The sequence below is a fragment of the Dromiciops gliroides genome, chromosome 2 (genome assembly GCF_019393635.1).
Source record: "Dromiciops gliroides isolate mDroGli1 chromosome 2, mDroGli1.pri, whole genome shotgun sequence".
In the NCBI taxonomy this organism is placed as follows: domain Eukaryota; kingdom Metazoa; phylum Chordata; class Mammalia; order Microbiotheria; family Microbiotheriidae; genus Dromiciops; species Dromiciops gliroides.
In genome coordinates this window covers 51,527,957-51,551,941 of record NC_057862.1, presented here as the reverse complement: position 1 = coordinate 51,551,941, position 23,985 = coordinate 51,527,957, and the positions used below count along the sequence as shown (strand labels likewise).

Below are 23,985 nucleotides of genomic sequence, written 5' to 3'. Positions count from 1 at the left end.
AAGTGTCTCCAAATTATTCATATTCCACTTTGGAAAGCTCTCATTAGGAAACTTAAAAAAATATTGAGCCAAAATCCCTCTCTCTGAAATTCCCACCCAAATATCCTAGCTCTGCCTTATGGGGCAAATGGGGGGGGGGTCTATTTTTTTTTAAAAGATGCAAGTCCTTCAAACATTTGAAGAAATAATTTGTGTCTCTTTCTAGTCTTCTTTTCTCCAGACTAACCAGGCTTAGTTCCTTTATCTAATCTTCACATGGTATGGTTTTAAGTCAACTCACCTTCTTAACCCCATTCCTCTGTACCAGATTCTCATCCTGAAGACCTTCCTATAGTGTGTTGCCCCCAACCCTCCAGATGTGGTATGACCAGTAACCAAACAGAGCAAGATGGACACTCTAGAAGCCATGTTTCTCTTAATGCAGTGTAAGATCACATTATCTGCATTACAGCTGTCTTGGAATGAATTTGCACTCCACTAAGCCCCCGAGTCCTTTACATGTGAACTTTTGTCTAGTCATCCTGTACCAGGGCAGCTAATTTGCTGGGTACCTGAAAGAATCTAGCCTGGGATTTAACCCCTCCCATAGATAACCCTAAATGAACAAGCCATGTGTGGATAGCTGAGGGGGGATTTCTAAAGCCCCTTTCTTTGGACAGATTCAATGCACTCTAAAGATGGGAGGGCATTTATCCTCTAAGCTTCTGCAGTGTGTAGGGATTGTGAGTCTTACCTTTTTATTGATTCAAGCCTGGGACATTTTAAGTATTTGACCAAGGTTATTTCATTAAGTGGGTGGGGTGGGGTAGAGAAGGGGCAGCCCATTACTTTAATCACTAGGAAACCATCACTCCAACCCCCGACACTGAAAGACTCTCTTAAAGATACCTGTGTCTGATGCATCTCACCTGTCGGAGTCATCACTGAGGAAGTAGTAGACGTCTCCGTAGCTGCCTGCATCGTTGTCTGTCGCCTTAAAAAAAATGAGAAGAAGAGTTCATAATTGCCATGCGCAGCAAAATAGAAGTTAAAATGGAAGAAAGATCCAGTTGCCAGGGGAGTCATCTGCCCAGGGACTGCCTAGGCTCTGTAGCCTGGAGGCTTTCTGTGAAGGAAGTGGGAGAATGTTCTGGGGAGATCCTTATTTCCCTTTCCTTTTCTTCTGACTCTAGCAATTCTTAGCAACTTAAAAAAAACACCTGGACCCATGCCAATGCCCTGGACCCAATCCCTTCCAATTCTGCTCTGACTTCTGTAATTAGCATCTGAAAATTGGCTCTGTAGCAAGGGAGTGGAGAGACCTGCCACCTGCTTCTCTTGGGAATGGTGATCATCAGCATATTACCTTTTGGTGATGACAGTGTCTTTAACTTGGTCACATAATTTTCTACTTTATTCCTGCAATAGCCCAAGGGGAAGAGGGAAGAGGAAGAAGAGGAGACAGGGCATTATTCTCCTTATTTAATAGATAAGGAAATGGAGACCCAGGCAGGTCCTTTGATTAACACCATGTCTATAGGTTAACTGTGGGATTAACAGCAAATTACTAGGAGAGCCAGAATGTGAAACCAGGTTTCCCTACTCTTAGTCTGGGGACACTTTCAGGCGGAGAATACAGGTTGGAACTACCCACACTGTCTTGGGCTCCAGAGTGAGTCAGGGCTTCCACAGGGCTATAGATTTGTAACTAGAGGAGATCTTAAAAGTTATCTAACCCAACTCCCTTATTTTGCAGATGAAGAAACTGAGGCCCAGATAACTTTTCTAAGATCACATGGGTAGTAAGTAGCAGGATTGGGATTTAAGGACATTCCAGCCATTAGGAACAGCCTGTGCAAAGGCCTGGAGGTAGGAGATAGGTTATTGTGTAGTTAGGAACAAGAATGCTGGTGTGGCTGGATGGGAGAGTCAGTGAAGTATATTGTGTAGTAAGACTAGAAAGGTTGGTTGGAGCCTAATTATGAAGGTTCCTAAAGGAGGGGAGTTTTAGCTGCTTATACAAACACATGGAGATGACTAATCCACCTTTGGAGAAAGTGGAAGTAACAGCAAGAGGTGCAGTGGAAGACTTGAGTGGGGAACATGGAACTCTCTTCTCCTCTCCTCTCCCCTCCTCTCCCCTCCCCTCCCTTCCCTTCTCCTCCTCTCTTCTCCCCTCCCCTCTTCTCCTCTCCTCTCCTCCATGCCCTATAACCAGTAGAGGCTCAAATACCTATTTCCCATCCTTGAGGATACTAAGAATTTACCAGGTCTCTGACGTTAGCCATAGGAGATTTATAAGAGCTTTAATGTCATGCATACAATGACCTATGGAATATGTATATCCAAGGTGGTGGCCAAGGAAGGGGAAGGAATTTTATTTTAAAGTGAGAGAAATCGAATAATAATAAGCTGAAAAACTTCCCTGTTGCTTAGGGGGCCCTGCCAGGCACTAGGGAGAGAGAATCCGAGTGAGGACAAAGGTCAAGAAGAAGCCAGAGAGGCAATGAAAAGGAAAGAATGGCAGAAGGGCAGAGGGAGCCCAGGTCTCCTGATGGGATGCCAATGTTGTTTCTGCTGCTGCGCCTCATCCAGAGGGTGGCCGCCAGGGAACTTTTCAGGGTTGCCCTCAGGACGTGGGGACTCTTTGGGGGTGAGGGGTGAGGGGTGAGGGGAAGGGAAGAGCCACCATAACCCCAAGGTCATAGTCGTGGGAGAGAGGGCAAGTGCTGAGGCCACAGGCAGATCTAAGGAAACAAGAAAACGTGACTTTGGACATGCTTGGCTTGGAGTGTCAGTGCCCAGATGGAGACATATGTACTATGACAGCTAGCCCTGGAGTGCTGTTTATAACAACGTAAGGCTTTCAGAGTGCTTTGTGTAAGTATCTATACACATATACATGTATCTATGCATGTATCAGCAGCTGGGTGATGCCATAGTGTACAGAATGGCAGGCCTGGAGTTGGGAAGACTCATCTTGAGTTCAAATCCAGCCCCAGATACCTGCTAGCTGTGTGACCCTGGGCCAGTCACTGAACCCTGTTTGCCTCAGTTTCCTCATCTGTAAGATGAGCTGGGAGAAGGAAATGGCAAACCACTCCAGTGTCTCCATCAAGAAAACCCCAAATGGGGTCACAAAGTGTTGGAAACGGCTGAATAACAAAACTATATGTCTGTCTGTCTGGCCATCCATTCATCTATTATTTATTAAATTTCATTTGACCCTCAAAACAAACCTGTGAGGTAGGTACTATTATTATGTTCATTTTGTAGATAAGGGAAATTAAGGCTGAGAGATTAATTCAATCATTTGTTGAGGGTCAAATAAATAGCTAGTGTTAAAAACAAGATTTGAAGTGAGGTCTTCTTGACTTCCAGGCCCACACTCTATCTGTGATACCATCTACCTGCCAATTGGAAATGTGGGTTTAGAATTCAGAAGAGAAGTCAGAACAAGAATTATAAATATGGGACAAGAGATGGGACTAGATGCGGCAGCTAGGTGGTGTAGAGGATAGGGCGCTGGGCCTGGAGTCAGGAAGACCTGAGTTCAAATCCAGCCTCAGATACTTACTAGCTATGTGACCCTGGGCAAGTTACTTAGCTCTATTTGCCTCAGTTTCCTAGTCTCCAAAATGAGTTAGAGAAGGAAATGGAAAAACCACTCCAGTATCTTTGCCAAGAAAGCCCCAAGTGCGGTCACCAAGAGTCAGACACAACTGAAACAACTGAACAAGAGTTGGGGGTAGTGTGTGGTACAGTGGAGTGAACACTGGCTAAGAAGTCAAAAGATTTGAGTTCAAATCCTGTCTGTGTGACCTTGGGCAATCATTTCATCTCTCTGAACCTTAGTTTTTTGAACTGTAAAATGGGGAGGGGGGGTTGGACTAGATAGTTTCTGAAAGTTCTAGGTCTCTGGTTCTATGAGGTATGGGGCCATGGGAGTGAAAGAGATTGACCCAGCAGAGTGTGGAGAGAGGAGAGAAGAGAGAAGAGGACCATAGCCAACCTGTTGCATAATGCCCATATTAGGCAGAAAATGAGGAGCAAGCCAAGGACAGAAGTAAAGAGTGGTTGGAGAAGTAGGAGAATCTTTGTGTGCATGTGTATGGGGGTGTGTGCATGCATACATATGTGTACATATATAGCACCTACCCTTTGGTTCTCTTCTAGGTTGAGAGGAAGGAAAACTGTTCTGAATTCCTGGAGACTCTGCCCGCCAGCCTGGCATCAGGAGACTCTGCCATCATGCTCAGCAAAGGAAGAATCTTCCCCTGCTCCCAACTGACACCTGGTCTCTCTCCCAGCTCCCCCAGGTCTGATCCAAGCTGCTCAATGAGTGACTGACTAATGGGCAGAGAGATTTGTGAGCCTCGGGCTCTCAGCTCTGGGATAGAGCCAGAGGACAAGCTCGGAGCTCTTCTTTTGTAAAGTTAGCTTTCTTTAGGGGAAGGAGCACAGCATGTGCCCAAGCACTCTGCCCTGGCTCCAGGATGATCCCAGCACGCCCAGCAGCCTGGTCATAGGCCCTGTTTTCTGACGGTCAAGCATGCCGTACTTCCTGTTTCTCTGCCACGATCCATCGGTGTGTTCTATTAATTAGTGCATCTCCCTGGGTGCACAACTCAGATGGGATGTGTCAGCTGGTAAGCAGCTGAGGTGAGGGGTTCTCCTGGCCAGCAGCAATGAGCAGGATTGCTCACACAGCCTCCCACTCCTCAGGGCCTCCTCTATTTGGCCAGAGGCTCCGGGGTCTGCCAAGTCATCATTTACAACAGTTTTGGGGAACTTAACTAATAGACTTCAAATCATACCTAGATAGAGTGCTGGACCTGGAGTCAGGAAGAACTGAGTTCAAATCAGGTCTCAGACACTTACTAGCTATGTAATCCTGGGCAAATCACTCAACTTGTCAGTCTCAGTTTCCACATCTATAAAATGGGGGAAAACAAAAGAATCTACCTTCCAGGACTGTTGTGAGGACAAAATAAGATAATATTTGTAAAAAGCTTTGCAAACCTTAAAGCACTATAGAAATGTTAGCTACTACTATTACTGTTGCTAATCATTATCATTAATAATTATATAATATATCTTAGAATGTAATTATAACATAACAATATTATATAATATATAATTATTATGACTATTATTAGTAATCATTATTAAGAATTATGTAATATATTATATAACATAATTGTATCATGATATGACATTATATAATATATAATCATTGTGACTATTATTGTTACTAATCATTATCATTAAGAATTATGTGATATATAATATATCATATATAATAACATTATATAATATATAATAATTATGACTATTATTGTCACTAATCATTATCATTAAGAATTATGTGATATATTATATAATTATAATACAATATAACATATAAGACATAATAATTATGACTATTATTGTTACTAATCATTATTAAGAATTATGTGATATATTATAGAATATAATTATATAATATATAATAACACTATACAATATATAATAATTATGACTATTATTGTCACTAATCATTATCAATAAGAATTATGTGATATATTATATAATTATAACATTATATAACAACATTATATAATATATAATAATAATTGTGACTATTATTTTTGCTAATCATTATCATTAATAATAATTATCATTTTTATCTCAAAGTGGTCACAGTGAAGAGCAAAGGATAGACCCTTCTCAAGGATACTGGGGTCTAATTTGTATGTATTTGCCCTTTTTAACTAGGGAAGGGAATAGAGCACCAGAGTATTGTGCTGGGTGACCTAGCCTTCCAAGGGCAGGTTCATACTTCTCAGAGGCTAATTTACCCTTGTGATGTCAAGTCTCATATGGATTATCATCCTAGGGAACACAATGAGTTCTTCATTATCATCCAGGGTTAACTGTAATGTTGGCTTCATGCCAATTATTTTTTTAAATTTAAATTTTAATTATTTTTTTTATTTTTTTTTATAACACGCCAATTATAACAAAGGTCTGTTGCTTTACACGTTACTGGCCTGTCTGACTCTTGTGAAACCTTCAAATTCCCCAAACGCTCGAATGGTCTGAGATGACTGTGGATTTCAATGATTCGGGATATTTTCTTCATGAGCCAGGTTGGCAGAGGGGTGAAGGGAAAGATACCCATGAAAACCAATACAAAAGGCTATCAAAGGGGCAAGCTTTAACTTATTTGGGCCTGGTCTCTAATTTATAGTATGATGCTGTGGGAAAGCACGCTTGACTTGGAATCAGGGAACCTGGATTTGAATGCTAGCTTTGCTGTTAACTACTTTGTAATGTTAGACAAGTCACTTCACCACTGTTGGTCTAGGTTTCTTTATACGTGAAATACAAGTGTGGCAAGAGATTACCTTGATGGTCCCTTCCAGTTTTAAATCTGAAACCACTTAGCTTTGTCTTCTGATTTCTTTGATCTAATCTAGACTGGTACAATATTTTCTTCAGGAAGATGCATTCATGTGTGGCCATACACAGATGAGGATCCCCAAATGGTGCCAGCTTATAGGAAATACCCAGCAGCATGATGAGAACCAAGGCATAAAACCAGAGGCACAATCATAGTCATTGACCCCAGAATCCTTTCTTCCCCATTTGGGGCTTTGAATATATATGCTTATTCAACTCATTCCCATCAGCCATCCTTTAATGGAACATTCTATGACTGAAAAGACAATGGTGGCCAATCAGTTCCTACCACATGCCCCCATCCAAGTGGTGAGAACAAGGCCTTTGAGATTGGCTGGTGATGAGGTCCTGATTTATAAAGCATCTTGGAAAACACTTAGGAGTATTGCCATTACTGGCAAAACTAATTCCTTCATTTGGGTCTTTATAATTGTGTTTGTAAGTGCTTATTTTAGTGATGGACAATGCTGGCTGAAGTATAATTTTCTTCTGCTGACAAAAAGGGAAAAAAATACCCACAGAGAAGAGGAAAAAACCCACTAAAGGATAAAACAAGGTTAGCAATGTCATCTGAGGTGTGAGAGAAGACTGCTGTGCCAATCATGGCTACCCCAAGGGGAGATCTGCAGTTAACAGGAAGAGAAGGGAATTTTCCTATTGTCCAAGAGGTGTCCTGGTGGGCTCCCTCATTTAGAGAAGTGGGAGGGTGGTATTTTTGTGGGACGCCAAAAGATAATTTCTATCAGGGTCCTTTCTCCTCCAGGGTTCTCTCACTACCACTGACAATTTAAGAAGCCAAACTGGAATTCCTGTATCAGTTCTCCTTGATAATATCTTTTTGCCAAAAGCATCACTACTTTCCCAACATTATCCCCAGAGTGGGGAGGACCCAAAGTCAAGTCCCAGGTCTGTGAGGGTTCTTGAGGCCTGGTGGCTATTTCTTTTCTGACCAGAATTGGCCCCAGCTAGAGCTATCTTACCTATCTTTGGCCTGGGCAGCATGTCTGAGTCTCCCTGAAGGTCAGGAGGGAACTCCTGTTTCCAGGTTTTGGATGGTGGAAATTTCTGAGAGTCAATCTAAGCCTTTCCCATACTCTTTCTTGAATTTCTCTAGCCATTCCCCCCACCCCATCTCTTTTATTCTAATTCAAACATTCCTAGGAGATATGATTAATTAACTTGCTATCCTAGGTCAAAGGTTTCTACCCTGCAGGTTCACTGGCTACAAAATGGTACAGGACTGATAATTACACTGGGAAGAGTTTTGGGTCTGGAGTCAGGCCTGATGAGTTCAAATTCAAATCCTTTTCACTAAGCCTTGTAACCCTGGGCAAGTCACTCCTCTTTCTGGGTTTCATATTCTGGAAAAGAAAGGGATCTACGCTAGAAGACCTCTGAGCTCCCTTTGGGTTCTAGCTCATGATCCTGCCTAGTTCACAATTGAATGTCCTTCCCCAAATTCGGTACCCAGATCCCCAATATTCCAGATGTGCTCTGGCCAAGTGTGTTGGGACCTTTTGAAGCCCTGAGCAACCTGCTGACCATATCATAGATGGGAGACACTCCTGATATAGGCAATAACTGACCAAGAGGCTTTGAGTTAACCCATAGCTGTTCACTTTATTGGTGGCATGTTATAGAAATTGAGCATCTAGACCCTCATTCAGGAGAGAAGAATTAAAATAAAAACTCAGCCCAAAGACAACCTTTGACCCCTTTGTTAGTTGTATGAGCTCTTACCTAATTGTGCAAGGGGAGACTCAGAAGCCCAGCTAAGGCCATGAAGAACAGGTTCCTATCTCTGAGAATGGCCCAAAGGTAGCCAGGAGATTTGACCAGATTCTCCCCTCCCATCCTACACTTCCCTTTCCCCCTCTTTTGGCCCCTTAACCAGTTATAATGCTTAAAAAATCCCAAATCATAAATTGGGGAGTGGAGTTAGCAAAAAATGCCTTGTTTCCCCACCAGCCACCACCCTGGAGCCCCTGAAATTTGAGTATCTTAACACATTGGAGATGGAATTCCTGTAAAAAAGAAAGCATTTTTTTGGGGGGGTTGCTCTTCCAACAGCCAGTTTGGATATAGATTTGAAAGACTACACCACCCTTTTTCATCTTTAGTCTTTCCAAGCTCCTGGTTAGATGTATAAAATATCCTTTGATAAATCTTGTTTGGACACATCTTATTCGGAAATTTTCTTCTCTTCTGTTCCCTGGTATAGAAGTTGACACGCCCCATAATCTGTTCATTTGGAGAGGCCTTTGCTACCAAATGTAGGCAATGAAATGAGTGGAAGAAAACTGATCAAATCTCATTTGAAAATTTCTACAACTTAGGGGGCAGCTAGGTGGCACAGTAGATAAAGCACCGGCTCTGGATTCAGGAGGACCTGAGTTCAAATCCAGCCTCAGACACTTGACACTTTACTAGCTGTGTTACCTTGGACAAGTCACTTAACCCTCATTGCTCTGCAAAAAATAAAAATAAACAAACATAAATAAATAAAAGAAGGAAGAAAATTCCTACAACTCCCAGAAATAGTTCTCATTCTGATGGCTACTTTGGGTGGTCCTAACTTTCTAGTACAGAGTAGAAGGGAACTACCCATGCCTCTTTTGTAGCACTATGTTCAATTGTAGACATCCTCTTTTAGGATAGGCACTGAGAACTTGGAATGTGTCTGGAGGAGGTTAATCAGCATGATTGAAGGGCTTCACTTTAATGCCATATAAGATTAGTTGAAATTGGGGATGTTTAGCCTGGAGGAGAAAAGCCTCTGGGGTATGTGTGTGTGTGTGTGTGTGTGTGTGTGTGTGTGTGTGTGTGCCTGCATGGGCAGATAAGATATAATAGCTGAATCCAAATATTTCATGGGCTGTGATGTGGAAAAGGGATGAGACAAGTTTTGCATGGCCCCAGACAAGAGAACCAAGGCAATGAGAAGATGCAAAGAGGCACATTTAGACTTGTCAGGAGGAGAAACTGCTGTCCCCAAATGGTAAGGAGCTTGTCTGGGGGCCCTGTGGCTTCATCCTCATTGGAGGTCTTAAGAAAAGGCTGGACAGCTCCTTCCTCATGGAGTATGCATTCTTAGGTTTGTTTTAGACCCAGATGGCCAGTGAGGTCTCTTACAACCCCAAGATTCTGTGATCCTTAGCTCCCCTTAATGACCCACATTGTCACAGACTTCTGAAGAGGGCTGGGTACTTAAGACACACTTTTTGTTCTTTCCACAGACATCAAGACACTCTTTAATGTCTGAGATGGCCTCTTCTCACCATCATTTGAGGCACTCTGCCAACCTGTAGATTCATCGGTGAGTCTCCTCCCCTCCCTTTCTGACTGAGCACACTTAAGCATTCTCAGCCCACTTTCCACCCACCCTTGGCAGCAATGTCATTTCTAGAGTGGTTGGTCCAGCCAGCACACAATCTCATGCTGATTTGATTTGTTACCGCTCAGTATCCTAGATATTCCTCAGCACCTACTTACCCATATCCTCACCTATAGGTCAGTAGGCAACATGAACACAAGCCTTTCCTTACTTACATTGTTCTCCTTTTATGTTCTTAAATCTTCATTCTCATCTACTCCACTTTCTTATCCCATTTCTCCTTAACAACCTCTTACAACCTTACAACATATTTATTTTTACCCTTATCCACCCAATCTTCTCTCTTTCATCCTATACTTAAATTCTCATATTACCCCTACTCTCTTCTTACAGTTTTTTACTTCTACCTTATACCTTTTTCTTCTTATACACCATCAATAGGATCTTATTACATTCTAAAACCCCTCTCTTCTTATGCCTTTATACTCCCATTTCTCCTTTTCCTGTAGTCATACGTCTTCTGTTTCTTTTATATTTCCCCATCTTGACATGTTCCTTCACACACACACACACACACACACACACACACACACACTCACACACACACACACACACAGACTCCCTCTCCTCAACTTCACCTGGGGCCACCTTCACACCTCCCCAGCCACTTGGGCATGTTTCTCCCAGTTCCCTGCACCACCCATCAGCCATGCACGCCTGGTTGCTCTGCCTAGGGTTTCTGCTCTGCAGCAATGAGAACACAGCTGCTGATGCAGCTACCCTCAGTCTTGCGCATAAGTGGCAGCAAAGCCAGAGAGTGGTTCTACTCGTGTGCACAAATCTGCAGAAAAGGGCATGTCGTACAATTTGTTCAGGAAACAATAGCAATGTTTGACATGTCATAAGGATTGATGGAGCAGAAATTTACATGGGAGAATGCATTTTTAAACAGCTCCATGGAGTCCTGGTGCTTCGCTGGTAATGGTTTCAACATTCATCATTCACTGAGCCCCACTGAATAACTCTTTAAACTGGATGAGATTAACTCTACTCCTGGAAGCTTTGGAAGGGCCTCTGAGGTAGCTGAGGGAGGGCTGTGGGTATGAGGCCAGGAAGGACTTATGCCAAGAGAAGAGACACTTCAAGCTCAAAGGGCTCTCTTCTCCTCAAGCCTCCTAAGCAGTCCCGATGCTGTTCTTCACTTGGATCTTTTAATGCCTTCCGTATTCTGTGTGGAGCAGAAAACCTCGACTGGGCCTGGGGGGATCTGCCAGTTGGCCACCGTAGAGGTGGAAGGCCATCCAGTTTATCCCTGGGCCCCTGGGTGGGAGGGAATAGTGCTTCAGTTTTTCTGACTGTAATTCAAAGAGCAGGAGACTGCTTCGTCTGAGAATAAAGCCAGTTCATGGCGAGTGGATGATCAATGAATCTCATAGAGCTTATAGGTTTCAGAGCCAGAGGTCTTTTAGTCCAACCCCTCCACTCCCACCCCCAAGGTGAAACTGAGGCTCAGAGAAGGTTAAATGACTTGTGCATGGTCAGTTGGGGGCACAACTGGCAGAATGGGGACCTGAACCCAGATTCCCTGGCTTTAAATCAAGTGCTCTTTCTATCATACTGATTAGTTTCATTTAACACTCTCCATTACAAACACCCATAACCTGTTTCTTAACCGTGCCTTTTCCACCTTGAGCGAATATCCTCATCACTGTCCCTGGTTGGGTAGGATTACTGATAAGGACAATGTAAGTCTTTAGTTGTCTATGCACAATGATCTTTTTTTCAAGTCAGGCATCCCTTATACCAACCCAGGTGATATTACTTTATGGAGAAGTCCTGCCATTGTGGTGGTCTGTTGTTTCTGCATGGCTTTTCTAGTGTGTGTCTGAATTCTGGGCATGTCCTTGGGGAAGTCTTCTTTGCTATACTATGCCACACTATACTGTAAACAGCTGGAGATCTATATCATGGAGAACGCTAGAGAGTTTGGCAGTGAGGGAGTTGTTTCACAAAGTTGGTGACAGCTGTATCTTTGACAATATTGTCTGGATCCTGCCCTAGTCTCCCAGGTCTGATTGTGTCAGGGGTTGTGGGATGCTGACAATGGAGAAGCCTCTAGGTAGAGATGAGATTAATCTATGTTAGCATGTAACTGTGACTTTGGGGATAGGGAAGAAAGGCCTAAATCTGGATTTCACGTGAAAGAGAAAAAGCTAAGAGTTGTGGTTCAGGGTAGGAAACATTATGAGGATTTCTTTTTAATTAGGTGGGAACAAAACAGGGTGATGCCGAGTGAGAGGAGGGATTTCTGGGACAAAAAATAAAAGATTTAGGATAATAAAGCATTATTACTGTGTTTTCCAAAGTGAAAATGAGAGAGGTCCTTAGGACTGGAGAATGTTATTGAAGTCATACTTTATCAGGGAGGCTAAGTAATAGAGACTGGGAATGGGATGGGTAGGGAGATAGAGGGAGGAGGCACCAAAGGGAAAAGAAGCCAATAACTGGCAAAGTGGTGTGCGAATTACTTGAAGCAGACAATAATTTTGATAGGCAAATTAAGAAAAAATAAATAGCTGGGTTGCACAATGGATAGAATACTAAACTTAGAGACAGGAAGATCTGAGTTCAAATCCTGCCCAAGACACTAGCTATGTGACCTCTCTTTACCCCAGTTTTCTCATCCTCAAATAGGTATAATAATAGCACCTATCATTCAGGATTGATTTGAGAGGATCAAGTGAAATGACATATATAAAGCACTTTGTAATCCTTAAAGAGCTCTATAAATGCCACCTATAAAATGTTTTAATTTTGTGGCAGCAATGATCATGCATATGCTCTTATATTGACACTAGAGCAACTCAGAAGATCTGAACTTTACCAGATGAAACTGGATTGAGCTGGTTCCCCACCACTCCCTCTTTTAGTTAGTTCTCTATTGGATGAGGGCTGGCTTTTGTGCCATACATGTAAATCATTTCTCTTTTGTTATGTCTTTAGTTATGTGGTTTTAAAAAATGAATATCACTCCAAGGAAACGTAAAAATTATAGCTTTTAGGGAGCACATTTCAATGACTGTTAGAGATATTGTAGCAGCTGCTGAATTTATAGGGAAGTGAAATATTTCAAGGATGATTCAAGTTCACAGTGAAACAGGATCAGCACTAAAGTACAAGGAAAAGTAAAATTACAAAAATTATGAAAGAAAACAATGCCAAATTGGCAAATGATTGCAGGAAAACAACCTAATTCATCCTCAAAAAATAAGCAAAGACCTTCAGAGAGACCTAGCATCTGGACAGTTTACTATTGACTTCTCCAGGTTATTAACCTGGTGTCCATAAGCCTGGAGGGATTTATTTTTAAATGACAGCCGTATTTCAATATAATTGGCTTCTTTTATATGGCTTCCTATGTATTTTATTTTATGCATCAAAAACACTATTCTGAGAAAAAGTGAATAGGATTCACCAAAGTGTCAAAACAGTCTATGGCAAACAAAATTTAAGAACTTGTACTTTAGAGTGTGATACAAGCTCCAGTTCAATTAAACCTTTATTAAGCACCTACTATTTGCCAGGCATTGTGCTGTTAGGGGAACAGTAAAAAAAAACAGCTGCTATCATTGTTATGAAGGAAAAAGACAGGCATTACAGGTGAAACAATATAAAGACTGGAGACCAGAAGATTGGAAAAAAGTTTTTCATTCCAGACTATACTAAAATTCTTGTCAGAAGAAGTCCAGGTAAGACTCCAAAATCTAAGTAAGAATCTTCATGAGAGGGTAAAACATACCCCCTACTCCAATATTTTGGGAATATCTTTTATTTCCAGTGGGTTTAGAAGTACTATCCCATTAAGGGGATGATATACTTTGATAAATATACTAAGTAGAAAGCAGGATTATCCTGGAATTACAGAAAATCCCAAATAGATATGATACAGCAACATGATTTTGTGTCATAACACATGAACCTGTATCAACCTATACATCATATATGGTTTAGAAATTTATCCAACATATGGAGATACATATGTCTCAGCAACCTGGGAACTTGCCTGTGAAGCTCCACTAAACATTTATGGCCTATACTTAAGAAAAACACATCTCCTATGAAAATATATTTTTTATTATTTAAAAAAAATTTATTGAGGCAATTGGGGTTGAGTGACTTGCCCAGGGTCACACAGCTAGTAAGTATTAAGTGTCTGAGGCTGGATTTGAATTCAGGTCCTCCTGAATCCAGGGCTAATGCTCTATCCACTGTGCCACCTAGCTGCCCCCTGAAAATATATATATTTTTTGAGATATTTTATTTTTTCCGTTACATGTAAAGATAGTTCTCAACTTTTGTTTATACATGCTTTACAATTTCAGGAAAATATTTTTTTTAAAGAAAAAAATGAAAAAAAGAAAAGATTTTTTAAAATGTAAAAAGGTCTAAAGCCATTTGCTTAGAACTCCCTCCTTTCCATTCTTAAACCCTGCCTCCCCTCAAACCCTTGAGATGATCATCTCTGTACTAGCTACTGTACTATACCTCTCTTTCTCCTTGAGAAAATGTCCCTCAACTCCCTCACTCTCACTCGCTTCTCAATTCTTTGCAAACTGGTTCCTAACCTGATGAGGCCAGGAACCTGCTCTCTCCACAATTACCAATCGCCAGCTCTAAGAGACTCCTCACTCCTCATCCTTCTTGACCTTTATGACATATTTGCCACACCATTGGTCACCCTTTCCTCCTGGATGCTGTCTCTTCTCTTGGTTGTTGTTTTGTTGTTTAGTCATGTCTGACTCTTTGTGACCTCATGGATCACAGCACAGCAGGCCCTTCTATCTTTCACTATCTCCTGGAATCTGTCCAAGCTCATATTCGTCACTTCCATGACACTATCTATCTGTCTCAGCCCCTGCCATCCCCTCCTCCTTTTGCCTTGAATCTTTCCCAATATCAGGGGCTTTTCCAATGAATCCTATCTTCTCATGATGTGGCCAAAGTATTTAAGCTTCAGCTTCAGTCATTGGCATTCTCAAGAATAGCGTGAATTAATCTCTTTAAGTATTGACTGATTTGATCTTCTTGCTGTCCAAAGGACTCTCAAAAGTCTTCTTCAGCATCACAATTCAAAAGTGTCCATTTTGCAGTTCTCAGATTTCTTAACAGTCTAACTCTCACACCCATACATTGCAACTGGAAAACCCCTCTGCCCTAACAAGGTGGTGGTCCAGGAGAGGTTCTTCTCTCTAGGTCTTCTTTTTTTTGCAGGGCAGTGAGGGTTAAGTGACTTGCCCAGGGTCACACAGCTAGTAAGGGTCAAGTGTCTGAGGCCGGATTTGAACTCAGGTTCTCCTGAATCCAGGGTTGGTGCTTTATCCACCATGCCACCTAGCTGCCTCCTCTAGGTCTTCTTTTTTTTTTTTTAAGTGAGGCAATTGGGGTTAAGTGACTTGCCCAGGGTCACACAGCTAGTAAGTGTTAAGTGTCTGAGGCTGGATTTGAACTCAGGTACTCCTGACTCCAGGGTCGGTGCTCTATCCACTGCGCCACCTAGCTGTCCCCTCTAGGTCTTCTTAAAACTGTCCTCTCCTGCTTCTCTTCCTATCTATCTGATTGTTCCTCAGTCTCCTCTGCTGGTCTTTATCTAAGCCATGTCCACTAATATGAGTGTCCTCCAAGGCTTTGTCTTACGTTCCCCTCTTCTCTCCTTATGCTAATTCACCTGGTGATTCCATAGGTATAACTCTTCTCTATGCAGATGGTTTTCAGATCTATATATCCAGCCCTAATCTCTTCCCTGAAATCCAGTCCCACATCTTCAACTGCCTTTTGGATATCTCAGACTGAACATTGTGTAGGCATCTTAAACTCAACATATCCAAAACACAACTCATTATCTTTCCCCCCAAACCCTCTCCTCTTCCAACTTTCCCTGTTACTGTTGGGAGTACCATCATTCTCCCAAACACCCAGGCTTACCACTTGAATATCAACCTTAACTCCTCTCTTGCATTTATACCATATATCTAATCTGTTGCCAAGTCTCATTGTTTCTCCCTTCACAAGATCACTTATATAGGCCAGTTACTCAAACTACATTTGTTGAGCACCTACTATGAAGAGATGAGGAGAGAGAGCATTCCAGGCATGGGGGACAGCCAATGAAAATGCTCGGAGCCATCATTCTGGTATAGGCACTCACTGCTTCATGCCTAGACTATGTCAATAGCCTTCTGGCTGGTCTCCCTGCATCAAATCTCCCCACTCCCCACTCCAACCCACCTCCTACTCAGCTGTCAGAGTTGCCTTAAGTATAGATGTCACTCCCCTCCTCAACTTAATAAAATCCAGTGGCTCCCTATTACCTCTAGCATTAAATATAAAATGCCTTATTTGACATTTGAAGCCCTTCATTACTTGGCCCCCTTCTATCTCTCCAGTCTTCTTACACATTAATCTTCATTTATTCTACAATATAACTTCCCAGGCCAATGTGGTTTTCTTATTACACTCCATCGACAGACCTTGTGGCTTTTCTCTGGATGTTCCCCATACCTCTAATGATCTTCCCTCCTCACCTCCACCTCCTGGCTTCCCTGACTTCCTTGAAGACTTAACTCTATTCCCACTTTCTGCAAGAGGACTCCCCTTCTCCCCGCTACCTGCTAGCGACTGTTCTCCAAGCTTTCCTTCTATTTACACTATATATCTATATTAAAATTTACACCTATCTCTATATACATATATCTATATCTTGCACATAATTATTTACATATTTATAATTATAATGTATATCATTAATTGCATTTAATCTCCTCCATTAAAAGGTGAGTTTTTTAAGGAAAGGGACTGTTTTTCACCCTTGTATCCTCACCACTTAACAGAATGCTTGGCATGTGGTTAGTGCTTAATAAATGCTTTTTGATTAACTAATGTGTAAGTAAATAAATTTGATTATTTTGTTTTTCCCCAAGGAATGGACATGCCAATGTAGTCGTTTGTATCAAGAAAAGGGAAACTGGTGCTACTTGTACCAGTAAAAGAAGTTTGGCTATGAGATCTATCAAGAAAGAGAAGGTGGCGCCCTTCTATTTTTTCCATTTAGACAACAAGCTTTTTGAGAGTAGACTGTCTCTTTTTTGCTTGCCATAAAGTCCTAGAAACTCACCATTTAGGATTATGTGAAGAATGAGATCCCATTATATATTAACTGATAACAGTGAAAAATAAACATTGAAAGGATTTTGGGTAGGAAAAGCCATGGGGAATATGTTGAGAAGGATCTAAACTCTGGTAGATGTCCTCACTCTGGAATATTATAGCAGGCATTTGTGGTAGCTCTGATCCCTCCCTCAAGGTCTGACTGAGGGAAATAAATCACTGAAAAAATGGAGAAGGGAGGAAAATGTATGTGGGCATGTTGTTGTTTAATTGTTTTTCAGTCATGTACGACTCTTTGTGACCCCATTTGGGGTTTTCTTGGCAAAGATACTGGAGTGGTTTGCCATTTCCTTCTCCAGCTCATTTTACAGATGAGGAATGAGGCAAGGAGGGCATGTTTTCCCAAATTTCTGAGTTTCTTCTCCAATGTAGTAGAAAGAACATTAGATTTGCATTCAGAGTATATTGGTTTGAATCCTAGCTCCACCACTATGGTGGCAGAGAAAGAGCGATCTAGAGAGAAAAAGAAACAAAGAGGAAATATTTCTTTCCCCTCTCTTGTTATGAATGATGCCATTTTAGAGTAAACCTCCATTTTGGTTTCTCCTTCTCTTCCTCCTCCTCCTCCTCCTTCTTCTTTTGTGGGGCAATGAGGGTTAAGTGACTTGCCCAAGGTCACACAGCTAGTAAGTGTCAAGAGTCTGAGCCTAGATTTGAACTCAGGTCCTCCTGAATTCAGGGCTGGTGCTTTATCCATTGAACCACCTACCTGCCCCTCGTAAGCCTCCATTTTGATGTAACTGTCAATTTTGGTGTATTTCTATACAACAACCTGCCCCTAAGGCCAAAGGCTGACTGATTAGAAACCTCCCATGATGGTGGGTGTTTTGTTTGTTTGGGGTTTGTTTTTGTTTGGGAAATGGCTAATATTCAAATGCCACCTAGCCTAAGAGCTACTCCTTTTTCTATGGACCAAATCATGATTCTCTGCCTTGTGTTGTAACCCTTTGGACATTTACTACAAATTAGTGGCCAATATAGGGAGTCCCACGTACAAAATTATGAGGGGGAACTACTGGCCACTCCCTTCCTTGCTCCCCCACAAATTTAAAGGAGTGATTCCTTTTAAAGGAAGGTTATAAATAATGTATTTTCACCCACTATACTATTTACTACTGGTGTGACTTCAGGGAAGCCAGCTAACTGCTTTTGGCCTCAGTTTCCTCAAATGTAAAATGAGAAGGTTGGACTCCATGACTTCTAAGGTCCCTTCCAGCTCTAATACCATGATCCTAAGTTCTGGGGGGATAGGTCATTGGTGGAAGGATGAGGAGGTAAGACTCAAGGAACCAGGAGTATGTGTGGTCCAGGCAGGCTGAGGTGTCTGTTTGTTGATGGGCCACTCACTTTGGGCTGGGTAGAGCTGCTCCTGGGTTAGAGAGGGCAAAGAGAGGAACTCAGGCTGACGCATAGAACAGGGTTTCCAGTTTGTTTGTTATTGCAGACAAAACGTTGCTCCCTGTCTCCTCCACCTCCTTCTTTATTTCCTTTTATTTTATTTTAAAACCAGGAAATAAAAATTGATGGGGAGCAAATTGCTCCGGCCAGCAGTTCTGTGCTTAAAGGAGTCGTAGCTGGAAAGCAATTATGGGATGTCAAAAGCCTGTCAGGACTGCAGGGTGACCGACCCAAAGCTGATTGCCTGGCGCTGCTGGGAGTCTCACTACGGGGTGAGGTAGAGGCCAGCAGCTGGAAGGAGGGGGAATGGAAGGAATGGAGTGTACAGGGGTCGGGGGGCCCATCAGAATTGGCCTAGTGTTGTAGAAGTCAGGAGACACCCAGATTCTAGGCCTGACTCTGCTGATCATACACTACATACCCTTGAACAAATCACTCAGTATCTCTGGGCCTCATCTGTAAATCAAGGGTGGGGGGAGTAGGGGACCTTTAAGCACTTTCAACTCTAACGTTCTATGGTTCTGATGTTCTGGGGTGGTCTCAGGCAGAGCAGAGCAGAGAAGATACCACATCAACTTCTAAAAGGTTAGTCAAGGACTCCAACAAAACTCCAAATAGCCCAACCTTCAAGATGGCGCTAGATTCCCAATCAACCAGTCAACTAATATGCATTCAGAGATTACCCTCTAGGAAGCCATTCTTTTGGGCACCATGGGGCTCTTAAAGAAACATAAAGTCAGTCCTTGCACTGGAGGAGCTGACTTTTCAGTTGGGTAGATAAGACATACTCACATAAATAGAAAACTAACTCTACAGGGGCATAGATGGTAGGTCCCATGTTCTATTTAGAGTAAACAGAAATCACTTTAGGCTGGGATTATTATAGAAGGTTCTATTTCAGTCCATTTCAACAAACGTTTATTAAGTGCCAAGCACTGTGCTAAGGTTGAACAGAAGAGATAAGATTTGAGTTATTCTTTGAAGGATGGATTAGATAAAGGTACATTGAGAAGAGAGTAGAGGGTATTGAAGGTTGGGGAAGGGGGGGTGGCTTGAGCAAAGACTAGGAGGAAGGGTTTTGCAAGGTAAATTCCATGGGTAGAGTTCTTGCAGGAGAATAGCAATAAGAAAGGTAGAGAAAGTAGGCTTTCCCATACAGACCTTTTATTTCTATTTGAAGGCACTTCAATGACATTCCGTAAAGAGCAATGGGGCTCTACCCTTTCACTGCTAACATCATATCCAGATCCCAAGAGCAGGTCTTGGCATTCCTTGGGAAAACTGCTTGTGATTCTGGATGGAGGGGGGACTAACCAGATTTCTAAATGGATGGAGTCCAGGATTGTAGGGCTGGCTTTCCACTGAACATCCAAAAGGATATCAGGAAAGAGTCAGTGGTTTGCAGTCACTAGAGGTTAAGATTGTTAAGGCTGGTGGTCTTCTCAAGAGTCCTAACCAGAGTGTTAATTATTGTAGGGAAGCACCAATCTCTCTCTGTCTCTGTCTCTGTCTGTCTCTGTCTTGCTCTCTCTCTCTGCCCCTGAAGTTAAGAAAACTCTCTGGGCACAACACCCTTTGAGGAAAGATTTGTCCATTTGGTGTGCATTGGCTCCATAATTAAGAGGGATGGAGGTAAATCCCTGGAGTTGAGGTCACACATTGATCCACTGGGCATAATGAAGGTTGGCACAGGATGAGTGTGGTGAAAGTCCTGAGTAGGGGGAGGTACAGCAGCTGATGAATGACACATGCAGGTGGTTCTTGCTTTACGTAAATGAGCTGTTCTGCAGACCTCTATGTAGAGTGATTTTTATGTCATGACAATTTTCCAGTAGACTTAGGGAAGGAAAGGAGTGAGGGAAAGAGGGATAGGGGCAGGAAGGGGGCCATGCCCCTGTGAAGGGAGGGAGCTGATGTTGAGTTCAAGGACTCATGGTGGCCAGGGACAGAGAAGAGAAAGCAGGAGAAGGAACAAGCAGAGGGCTGGGGCTAGCCTTCTGGGGGCCTGTCCAGAATCGAGAAGAACACACAGTGGGCATGCTTTCAGAATGCAGATTTCTTTCAGGATCCTTTACATCAAGTAGAGTTCGTGTAATATGAATTTACGGTGAGAACTATCTATATTTAGGACCTACTATATGCTGGGCACTGGCAACACAAAACAAAAAACTTAACAGTGTCTGCCCTTAAGGACCTTGCAATCTTCCAGGGAAATGTCATATTCATATATTAGTATATAAAGATGTACAGTCATCCAGTATCTATTAAATGCTAATTATGTGTGAGACACTGTATTAAGTGTTGGGATACAGAGAAAGGAGAAAACATGGTCCCTGGCCTCAAAAATTTGTGTGAGTGTACCTAATATGCACATACACATGCGTTGTTCATCTCATGTGCATGTATAACTGTCTATATCATGCATATAGATATAGGATCTATCTGTACACATATATGATACTTATGCACATATGATACATACAGTGTAAATGAAAGGAATATCAGAGGGAACGCATGAGGTCAGGGATGGAGGGGGGAGGGAGCGGAGAGGAAGATGAGGAGGGTGAGATGCAGGCTGAGTCTTGGAGGAAGCTGGGGAAGTCAGGAAGTAGGGGTGAGGAGGGAGGGCACTGGAGGCACAGCTAGAGAAAAGGCACAGGTTCAGGAGCTGGAAGGCTGGGTGCAAGGAACAGCAATGAGGCAGGTGTCACTGGACCGAAGAATATGTACAAGGGAGAGAAGTGGAAGAAGTCTGGGAAGATAGGAAGGATCCAGCTTATAAGGGGCTTTAAATGCCCAACTGAGGACTTTATCATCTGAACCTGGAAGTAATAAGGATCCTATAGGGTTTATTGAGTAGGGAAGTGACAGGGTCAGGCCTCAGTTAAAGCCCTTTGGCCACTGAGTGAGGACTGGGATGGAGAGGGGGAGAAGCTCGGGGCAGGGAGACCACAATAAGCTGGACACTGAACTCCTGGAGAAAGGTGGGAGAATGGTCTGGGGGCTGGTAGACAAAGCTACCTTGAGCTGGGTTGGGTGATAACCTAACATTCAATCACTTGAATGATGTTGCAAAGGGAGAGTCTGGAGGGAACAAAGGGAAGCAAAGAGCATTCTGACCCCTAACAGTAAAGTGCGCAGAATGCTAGACTTGGAGTCAAGAAGTCCTGGGTTTGAATCCCACCTCAGACACTTCCTGGCTGTGTGAGTGTGGGAGATTACTTAACCTCTGAGCTGAGGGCTCCTCATCTGTCAAATTAAAATAAGTAGCTAGGGACAGCTAGGTGGCGCAGTGGATAAAGCACTGGCCTTGGATTCAGGAGGACCTGAGTTCAAATTCAGCCTCAGACACTTGACACTTACTAGCTGTGTGACCTTGGGCAAGTCACTTAACCCTCATTGCCCTGCAAAAATTAAAAAAAAAAAAGAATAAGGGTACCTATCTCACAAGGCTGTGGTGAAGATTTTATGGCATACTGTGTGAGAAGTGCTATAGGCATATGAACAGCTATTATTTTTTATTAATTTTGTTGTGTTGTTTATTCATTTTCATTGTGTCTGACTCTTTGTTACCCCATTTGGGGTTTCCTCGTCAAAGATACTAGAAGGGTTTGCCATTCTTTCTCTACTTCATTTTTACAGATGGAAAAACTGAGGCAAATGAGGTGAAGTGACTTGCTCAGAGTCATGCAGCTATTAAGTTTTTGAAATCACATTTGAACTCATGTCGTTTTGACTCCAGGCCTAGCACTCTTTTCACTGTCCTGCCTAGCTGCCTCTTTTATCTAAACACAGACTGAACTCTTACCTGCTGAGCCACTTAGCTATAGTAGTGGTCATATGAATAGTAATTGCAGTAATGGTAGTAGCAGGTGTAATACCCTAAACCCATGATTCTTTTGGGGAGGGGCAATGAGGGTTAAGTGACTTGTCCAGGGTCACACAGCTAGTAAGTGTCAAGTGTCTGAGGCTGGCTTTGAACTCAGGTCCTCCTGAATCCAGGGCTGGCGCTTTATCCACTGTGCCACCTGGCTGCTCCACATGATTCTTTTTTTTACAAAAGGTCTCTTACTATCCTCAGTCCCCTCCAATAATCCTTGGTCCCAGCCAAGCAAATCTATTCATGGTCACCCATTTCTAGCCTGAAGCCTAACTTTGCTTCTCCCTCCCCAAATCCTTCTCCTGTCTAAGGCAAACCAAGGTGAGTGACATTTGGTCATTTTGAGTTCTGCTGGAGAATAAAGAGAAAGGCCTCTCCTGCTACCCCCTTCCCGCCCCCACCTCCTCCTCTCTCTCAGCCATAAGAACATCGTGGGAAGAGGAAGAACTCCTAATCAGAAGTTACTTGAGCCTCGGTGCTCATCACGGCTACAATGATGGGGACTAGGTGTAGGCGTGTGCGTTTGGGCAGAGTGAGTAGGGCAGGCAGAAGGTTTTTGAAGTATATTCCTTGAGAAGGACATGATGTCCAGAGATTTGCTAAGTGGGATCTTGAGAAACTGGGGCGGTGGAAAAGCTTGGCAAATGATGATGTAACGGTGAGGAGGAGAGGAAAAACCACATTGTCCAATCAACCCCCTGGGGGAGCTGTGGAAAGCTCCCACCCGCTGTGTCTAGCCATTGTATTCTCAGACACTGGGACCCCTCCTTGACTGAGATTCCAGGTGAGGTGCAGATTGTTAGAGCAAGGTCCCCAGCCCCGGAGACCACTGTGATGGCAGAAAGGCAAAGAATGCCTGCAGAATACTGTTGGATGGTGGGCATTCTGCCTGGCTGGGACCCTCTCTGCCCATGCGTGGTGGAACATGTCTGTTCTCCAAGGTGACACGGGGATGGTGTGCCCGCACGCCTGCCTCGGCTGCTGTCATTGGCGGGTGCTGATTGGGCCAGGCGCAAGCTTCCCTGCTAATGAACCATATTGATTTCATATTCTCTTGTTGTCCACCTAAATGGCAAGCTGCACATCTGATAGATTAAATAACCACACGATTGCCCGACTGACATCTCAATCACTCCTCTCTTAGGCCCCTAATGAATTTTACAGCCCCATACCAACAGCAGAAATTAAGGTCAAAGTCCGATGTAGGAAATATAAATCACCAATGATCTTGGAGATAGGTGCCGGCAGGAGTGTTTTACTGCAGCTGGACCAATGCTTCTCTGTCTCTGCCAGTGGGCAGTGCCAGCCAGCCCTAGGAGCTGGACAGTGAAAAAATAGCTGATGTCTGGGTGGAGTCAGGTGTAGGATGGGGAAAGGCAAGACACCTGTGACTGTGAAACCCTGAGCCACCCTCAGACAGCTCTCCTTCATTCTTTCTGTGCCCCCCCCCCCCAGTTAGAACTTCCTGACCCAGGCTGGCACAGGGTATCATTATACACCTTAAAGCACTGTCTAAATATGAGTTATCATTGTTGAAATGTGTCTTTTCCTCCAGAGAGGAGAAGCTGCACTGATTTTTACAGGCTTTCTTTCCCAGGACCTCTGGGGATTTTATCCATATAATCTCATCTCTTGTGAAACCATCCCTGGAAGGCACAGAGAGTCACTCTTTGTGACTTGACAGAAGGGGAAGCTGGGACTCACCAGGAGAAGCAACTCACACAAT

The 23,985-nt window shown here is 43.0% G+C and overlaps 1 protein-coding gene across 1 annotated transcript in view; it reads right to left on the bottom strand.

The window, feature by feature from the left end:
* The window catches only part of CDH23 (cadherin related 23), a 623,958-nt gene that overhangs the window by 204,307 nt on the left and 395,666 nt on the right, over positions 1 to 23,985 (bottom strand). The window contains exon 14 of the mRNA XM_043983602.1: positions 909 to 973. Within this exon, the coding sequence (XP_043839537.1) occupies positions 909 to 973 (65 nt within the window). The remainder of the gene's footprint in view (positions 1 to 908; positions 974 to 23,985) is intronic.